Source organism: Coregonus clupeaformis, chromosome 2 (genome assembly GCF_020615455.1).
Source record: "Coregonus clupeaformis isolate EN_2021a chromosome 2, ASM2061545v1, whole genome shotgun sequence".
Classification (NCBI taxonomy): Eukaryota; Metazoa; Chordata; class Actinopteri; order Salmoniformes; family Salmonidae; genus Coregonus; species Coregonus clupeaformis.
The window spans coordinates 39,882,415-39,891,098 of NC_059193.1; the positions used below are offsets into that span (position 1 = coordinate 39,882,415).

General features: G+C 42.9%; 1 protein-coding gene across 2 annotated transcripts; it reads right to left on the bottom strand.

Moving 5' to 3' along the window:
• Window positions 1-317: 317 nt before the first annotated feature.
• On the bottom strand, window positions 318-8,259 carry LOC121535038 (NF-kappa-B-repressing factor). 2 transcript variants are annotated; one of them, XM_041841724.1, is made up of 3 exons: window positions 7,889-8,259; window positions 3,436-3,560; window positions 318-3,245 (listed from the first exon to the last, which is right to left on the bottom strand). In XM_041841724.1, exons 2-3 carry the CDS (start codon window positions 3,524-3,526, stop codon window positions 1,003-1,005), a joined length of 2,334 nt encoding a protein of 777 aa, XP_041697658.1. In that variant the 5' UTR covers window positions 3,527-3,560; window positions 7,889-8,259; the 3' UTR covers window positions 318-1,002. The 2 variants fall into 2 exon arrangements, with proteins under 2 accessions (XP_041697658.1, XP_041697665.1); XM_041841731.2 differs by lacking the exon at window positions 7,889-8,259 and adding an exon at window positions 6,831-7,854.
• Between the last annotated feature and the right edge of the window lie 425 nt (window positions 8,260-8,684).

Below are 8,684 nucleotides of genomic sequence, written 5' to 3' on the forward strand. Positions count from 1 at the left end.
TGTATATAAATACAATAATTATACATTCAATGTGCTTTTCTTGAGGGATAATGGTGGAGCAACTTGATTTGCTACGTTTACAGCGGATCCCAAATCGCTCCCTTGTCTGAAGAGTCTGGATAGCTATAAGCGGTGTAGTGGTAAAACATATACAATATTGCTTCAAACTTAGACTTGCAAACATTGAACGGAACTGGAATATAGTCGCTGTTCATAGGAACTTCAGTGTTAATATAAAAATAAATGTTCCTATGCATTTTGATGAATATATTTGTAAAAATACCAGTCAACTAACAAGGATTGAAGTCCAGACAGTAGACAATTATAAGACTTAATTTATTGATCGTTATTACAGCTGTGAAAACAAGCAGACAAGTTAACTATTCACTAAGACGTATACATCTGACATTTCGAAGGGAACACAGCTTGCGCTTTTACCATGTGACAAAGACAAATTCCAAGTCCTGGAAGCAGCTTTTATTTTTCAATGATCTCTTAACTATCCAAGGGGGGAAAACAACATTGCAAGTATTATGTCAGGGATGTGTCAATGCCAGCATATAGTTACAGACGTCACTTGAGGTGATGCCAACAGGATATACATTTTTACTAATGAAACGTGTGTAGGTAAAATGGTGGGCATTCTGCTGCTTTAGGCTATTTCTGTAGCCATAAAAAAACGTTTGCTAAAATGTTTTGAGCCTTTTTGTCAAGATACATAACTCTAATCAACTGTTACAGCACAAATCACTAGCATATTGTGCAAATGTGAAGCTGACAGAAGACAAAATTGTAGAATGAGAAGAAGCGTTAAAACAATGCCAGAAAATATGCAATTGTAGGAAAAGGAATGCAGAAACCACTGAAGTATTTCCCCAAAAGACAAGCCTAGAAGATTGAAACATCCTCAATAAAAGTACCACCTTTGCCCAGATCAGGCACACCTGTTTTTGTTCTGAAGTATCAGTGATCGGTAGTTTGTTGTAGCTATGCCACATCCAGTCAGTGTGAGGCCTGAGGTTTCACCAGCTCGTAGCGTCCCACCTGCCCTTCCTGCAGGAGCTGGCCAATGAGCTGGTCTTTGTGCACTTTGCGACTGACGATGAGGAAGCGCAGCCTGCCCTGGCCATATGACTTACTCCGCAGGCCATACTTCTGGGATATCTGGTGGATCTGCTTGCGTTCATCATTGTTGAGTTCAGTGGAGAAGCGCAGGTCGTCCTGGCGGTCTGAACTGGCATAGTTACGGATGATGTCTTCGATGTTCCGTTTGGTGAGCTGATTCCCAGACTTGTCCATGTCCATACCCAGTCCTTCTCTGGAGAACTGCTCTTTCACCTTAATGGGTTCAGAGATGCCCTCCCCTTCCCGGCCCAATCCGCCACCCTTCCAGCCCATCTTGCGGAGTAGCTGATTCCCAATGTTATCCTCCTTGATCTCCTGTCTCGAGGCTTCCTCACCAGAGCGCGTCAGAATCTGGTGGCGAGAGAGGGCGTCAGCATTACCCTCCTTCCTGAGGTTGGATTTAACCACAGCCTGTGTCTGCCTGAGTGTGGCCAAGGCTTCCTCTGCTGCAATGTGCTTCACCGTTTTCTTGGGTCCGATGCCTGACGCTACATACTGACCCTCCAGGTATACCTCACACCTCCAGCGGTGATCTGGTAGCACTGTGAACTTATAATCGGCAGCTACCTTGTTGAACTGGGCAGTGTCATTGATGATGCAGATGGCATTGTCCGAGTTCTCTAGGATGACCAGCTCACTCAAGTGTTTCTTCCTACCACCCTGGTGACCGAAACGGCCACACGATGGGTCAGAGGGATTGTTCCCTCGGAAGAACTGCTGTGGTTGCTGTTGCTCCCGGGCTGCCTGGTTCATGCGCAGTTTTCTCACTGCCTCTTCAGCTGCTGTATGTTTAGACGTCTTCTTACTTCCCTTGGCCTGTGCCACCAGCTCGTCCTGCAGGTACACGCTACATTGCCATGAGCTGCTGTTGGGAACCACATCGAATTTGTAGTCAATCTTCATGCGGTTGAAGGCGGCAGAGTTGTTAAGAATGCAGATGGCATCATGAGCGTTGTCAACAATGACAAAATCGGTCCAGTGCTTGCGTTTGTCAGGCTCGTATTGCCCCTTGGAGCTAGGCGTCGGCTTATCCTCTGGATTACGCAGTGCCGGTAGAAAAGCAGGGGTAGGGCAGTTAATCTGGCAGACCACAATATCATTGACCAAGGAGTGTTTGAATTTGCGCTGCACTACACGGACCTCCACCTGTTTAAAGAAAAGCTTAATAGCCTGCTCAGAAGCACGGTCCCTGGCCCCGTTTTTGCTGCCAGAGTATCCAGTAGCAAGGTAAACACACTGGCATCTCAGCTCACAGGCATAGCCATCAGTCGGTACTTTCCTGTTCTTGGGTAGGTCTGCTGGAGGGATATCTTTGAGGTTGACATAGATGTACTCTGGGTTGGTCTTACAGGCCTGGATGCTACGGCTTAGCATGAAATTGTAGTTTGGAGATTCAGCTCCACACATGAACGCAGGGTCTCTTAAAGTGATAGCTATGGCGGATGCCACACTATTGATCAGCCTCTGCTTTTCATCCAGTACGGCTTGAGATATGGGGATGGGTTGTGAAGAAGACCCAGAAACTGAGGAGGGGCTGCTCCTCCCTGGACTACTGTAGACTCTGCTGAATGGTCTGCTGGATGAGGGTCTGTCCTGATGCCCGAAGCCTTGGCGTCCTGAATCCCCCCAGCCCCCTGACCGACTGCCCCCTCCATATCCATCAAACCTAGGGGCCTGAGAGTATGAGTCCGGCTGCCTAGTGCTGTGGACCTCATATCTGTCCGAGTAGTCCTGCTGCACCTTAGTCATATAATTTGAGGTGGATCCTCGGCTCCCATAACCTAAACCACTTGTGCTACCTGAGGGTATGTCTCGAGCTCTCTCTCTATCACTTTCTCCATCTCTGTCCCTCCAAGAGTCAGAAGAAGAACCGTATGATGAAACTCTGTCGAACGCTGGTCTAGCTGCAGAGGAGCCCTGAGCTCGGTTGCTGCCATAAGAGGGACGGTCAGAGTCCCGCTGTCTCACACTGTTCACCTCACTCCTCCGGCGCTCTTTGTCATTCTCCTTCTCATCATTACCAGACCCGCCACTGCTGCCACCACTAACAAAGTGTACAGGCTCAAACAGCGGTCTGGAACCAAATTTGGACACCGGCATCTTCCTCATTGGTTCTCCTCCTAACATTAAAGAACAAATCAGAGAATCAATCAATGACAAGTGTATAACAATTTAAAAAAGCATTTAGTATACATTATGTTGAGCTAAGTAATTGTTCACCTTCCAGTAGATAAGCAAAATACTTCAACAAACTCAGAAATTAGTTAAACTGTGGCAAGGAGTTTAATCTGAAGAACCAAAATCACTCACTGCCATCTGATGAATTGGGTCTCTTTTTTGCTTCAGCACTTGGAACTAGGTCAAAGGAGGGCATTTCGCCAATGTCAATCCCTTCAGCCATATCCAGCACCTCTCACCTCAGATCAGGGCCATACCTTAAAAGAAAACAGAGCTATATGAGGTAAACAAGCAACATGTGTATTTCCATGCTAGCACAGTAACATACTGACACTTTATTACCGGAAACACTCTATTTGTGAGAGAACTTGTGTTGTTATACTTCCCAAATCAAATTGAGGGCTAAAAACAAATCTGTAGTCAAGTTAGATGCCTATTTCATTATCCAGTTGTCAGGATATGCTTTGTTGTGGGCAGAGAATCACATGGGGGTGATGGAGTGAAGTAGTTCTCTAAGTTCAGGTCAAGTTCAAGTCAGTTAGTAATTTTCTCACTCTGAAATCCCACCTGCACCCCATGATGAAGACATGGTTTGCCCAAACCATCGACAATACAATTTCACAATAAATTGTTATATGGCCTACCACTGTTTCTCACTTTCGAAATACTGCCGAAACTCATTGACAGCGGGATTTGCCTGTGTAAATGTAGTCATTACATTAGGAAGATTGCAAGCAGCATAACTAGTGCTAGCTAACAAACTCAGTTTACAGACTGCAGCCACAGATGATCGATTATATTGACCAGATACTCAAGTGTCCGCTCTAACAACGAAAATAAATGTCTTCAAAAATGGAAGGCAGTCGGGAGGAGGCAAGATCAGTTGGGACCATTCTAGCCAATGAGAGGGCAGATACGCGTGTGAACGACAGGCACAACTCCAATATCCTCCTGAGAACCAAGGAAAATATTGTTTTTCCTAATCATATTTTTTGTGATTCAATAACTGTTTAGGGTTAAAAAAAGCATCCTACAATTTCCACATTTTAATTTTAATTTTAATTTTTTATTTTACAGCATGTCCACTGTAGTGGACAACAGGATCATTTGAGTACGAAAAGAGACACATTTGGTAGATACAAATTTTTACAGAGTTCTTACAGATTACAGAGTTTTTATGAACTAAGAATACATACATTTTGGGCTGTAGATTGATTATTATCCAAGAATACAGACATTTTGATTATACAATACACATTAATCATTCTTGAATCCTTTTCCTTACATTTCGCAAGGATAGCTTTACTATTAAAGCTTAACACTTTGTTATGTCCATATCCTTTGATTGGTCCCCTTGAATGCTTTCAGTGTTATTTGAACAATGAACATATAACTAATGTGTAACAGATTTATTTTGGATTTTTTCCTTCTGTCAAACTGAATCCAATCTAGCTTTTTCCTTCACTCTTCATTTTGTTCTTAGTATTTTCTTTGTTAGTGGTGAAAGTCCTGGAAGCAATTTCTCTTTTTGGTAATGCAGAGGAACATCTTGCATTTGGTACATCTCATGTACGTCTTGCTCTTGCAGCCCTTATTTCTGCATCTTTCTGCATGCTTGGTATCCATCATCTCAGGCATGTGCATGGCTCCTAGTCTGCGCACAGATGGCTCTGGTTGTGGGATCCTCATTTTAGATGGTGGCTCATACTCATCCTCACTCTCTTCACAGCTGTTTTCCAGTTCCGGACTCTCCAACAGCTCCTCAGCTAGGAGTAGTTTGAAGTCCAGGTACTGATGTGTGTTCTTGGATGGTCTGTGCAGAGCTTTGCTGTCAGACTGGTATTGTATCCAGGAGTTGGTGATGGCAACATCAAAGAAGTGACTGATCACGCGCGATGTCCACTTCTTGGTCCTGCTTGACATACGATAGAAGCTAAGCATGCGATCACAAAGATCTACGCCACCCATGTTATCATTATACTGCTTAATTACTGCTGGTCTTTTAACCTGGACCAGGTGCTTTTCTTTCTGGGACCATCTGGTACAGATGTCTTCTGGGTTTTTCCCATGTACAGTGGATGCCATGAGCACTGGTTTGTTGTCGAACCATTTTGTGATGGCCAGCTCAGGACTCTTTCTGGCCACTGACACTGATGTTCCTCTCCCTCTCTTTTTTCAACTGTTTGTCTACTGGCAGCTGGCACAGCTTTGGGACACGGTTCTTCATTATAGTTCCAGTTGCAGGAAGGCCCTTTGCCAGCAATGCATCCAATAGATCTATGGTTGTGAAGTACCTGTCAAAGAATATGTGGCTTCCTGTTGGAACAGATTCAACCATGCGTAGAACTGCTGCAGCTCCAACTCCTAACCTTTGGACTGTAAAGGTATTCTTCCCTTGGTAGACTTCAAAATCAAGCATCAGACCATTTGGGGATGCAAGGACAAAGACCTTTAGGCCAGTAGGGTTTGGCTTGCCGGGAACATATTGCCTGACTGGACAACGGCCTGTGAATGGGATGATTTGCTCATCAATGCAGACCCTTTCTGGCTTTGCAAGGCTGAGACAGCCTTGGCGCACACGATCGAGTATTGGCCTGACTTTCCAAAGAATATCTGCCTTCTTTGTTTCCTCTGTTACAGCCAGGTCATTGACAATCTTGAGGGAATTTCTTATCCTGAAGAATCTATCCCATGTCATTCTGCTACTTATGACTGGCACTTTAGTTTTGTTGGGCCAAAACATTTTAATTCTGGGATAGCCAAGGCAGGCCATGTGGACTGAAATGCCCAAGAAGGTTTTTATTTCTTGTGGCGTGGTGTTCATGCACACTCCTTTGATTTGCAGCTCTCTTTGATTTGTGTATGTTGCCAAATCTTCAAAGACCTTGTTGTCAATGTACTGTGAAAAGTATTCAATTGGACTCCAGTCTGCACGTGTTGTAGGGTCATCTTGACACACAGGAAGCCCAGGTAACACAGGTGCAAATCTGATATGAAGGAAAAAAGAATAATAAATGATAAGTAATAACAGTTTAAATACTCAATGCAGCTGAATTTAAAATTGTGGAACTGCATCAAACATACATGTTACTCCTGGCCCACAGAGGGCGACGAGTTTCCTGTTCATCCCTGTCTGTATCTGTATCTGTGTCTGTGTCTGCATCTGTCCCTTCAACTGAGCCTTCTGCATTGTCTTCCTCTTCTTCATCACCGTTTTGTATCACTGGTTGAAACTTATCCTCATCTCTCTCATCATCTGACAACTCCAAATCTGAATCTCCCTCGACTATTCGGTAAAGAATTCTTTCTGCTTCAGTTCTGTTTCCTACGACAATGTGGAGTCATTATTTACATGAAGATAGTCCTGATGTCCACTATAATTGACATTCATAAAATGGCAAATCTTTCAAAAGATACATAATTTAGTTGCTATCAGAACTAAATATATGATTCCTAACACCTTCATGAACAAGAAAATATATGATTATCATAGTAACAAAACCATAGACAAACAATATTTGACTTACCTCTCATCTTTCCATAAAATGTGCTTGTTCCTTTGCCGTCCATTTTGAAAGGAAAGATAGAGGCGGTTCCCGGCCTCCCAGCCAATCAAATGACATATAACTGAAAAGCCCAGGATGTCCTCTGTACAGTACAGCAGGAATTAAGAGACTTGCACAAAATATTCAAAGAAGAGGGATGAAACTCAAATGTCCACAACAGTGGACATAAGTCAATGGGCGGGGTCTCAGGAGGATATAAAGTATTTTGTTGCCGGGATGTCACCTGTCCTACTTATATCAGTACAGTCGTAACAATCTATGCATTACGAAATTTCTATTCGATCAAATAAGCCTCACGTAGCAAATAACCATGACATTTTTTGTTGACTAAATTCGACACAGTGAACTCCAAAGAAAAACATATCGCTTGATGAAAAACGCCACCTGCTGGAGAAGACCGATCTTGGGCCCAGTTATGCCTCTTGCTTCGCCTCTTCCTCTGCGCAAAAACGATTTCCAGCTGCCAGCATGGCCACTATAATATGTCGCTAAGAATTATGGGGCTCAGCCATACTGTCTGTGTACTCAGCTAGCGCTACGCTAGATCAGTAAGAATAGGCTGACTGATGTTTCAGTCAAAACCGTCCATTAATGTGGAATAATACTTATTCTAACATTAGCTACATTTCTGATTAATTATGACTCCATTGCGTGCACAATTTATCAAAAAAAATCTACTAAGTATACCAATTTAGCGTTCACAAAACTAGCTATCCAGCTAGCACAACAGCTAACGTTACCTAGCTAGATACGTTATAATTGAATTCAAATAATTCAAGGCATGATTTGCTAATTTTAATTGTCTACAGATTAAATCGTATAAATATCTGGCAAAAAATAAAACCATATGTTATCAGGCGAAACTAGTGACGCAGTAAACGAGCAAAGAAGGCTAACCGTAGCTAGTTAGCTCATTGAAAAAATATTGATGCATCATCTTGCACGAAAATGTGATATAAAGCACGAGACAGATAGTTGTCGAATTGATTTTAGCTCAAATGAATATTTGAGCCACTGACCTCTATGCGAAGTTCCGAGTCCAACGTTTCTTTGTTTGTGCCTTTGATGTCAGTATTTCAATAATAGTTAGCTGGCTAGCAAGTTCAATGCGTATTGAATGTCCGTAGCTAACTAACAGCTTCGGCAAAGAATTCCGTCATCACCATAACATCCGGGGGTCATCGCTGTCAGGTAGCTAGCTGACTAGACTCGGAATGCTGCATTGGTAGCTATATTGAGACTGGTCGTTATGTGGCATTCAGAAATGTGTTGCGCAATTGCAGAATTTCAGTCAAAGTAAACGTACAGTAGCTCCTCGCATCAAACTCCCATTATAACCCTCAATTTTCTGTCCTCTAAAATCATGGCGTCAGTTTCCGCATGCAACCGCGGGCTGGTAGTAGACAGGCAGAGTAACTAAATATATTGGAGGTGGTCGACTTTATTATCTTATGTAATGTGTATTAGGTATATATACAGTACCAGTCAAAAGTTTGGACACACCTACTCATTCAAGGGTTTTTCTTTATTTTTACTATTTTCTACATTGTAGAATAATAGTGAATACATCAAAACTATGAAATAACACATATGGAATCATGTAGTAACCAAAAAAGTGTTAAACAAATCAAATTAGATTTTAGATTCTTCAAAGTAGCCACCCTTTGCCTTGATGACAGCTTTGCTCTTGGCATTCTCTCAACCAGCTTCATGAGGAATGCTTTTCCAACAGTCATGAAGGCGTTCCCACATATGCTGAGCACTTGTTGGCTACTTTTCCTTCACTCAGCGGTCCAACTCATCCCAAACCATCTC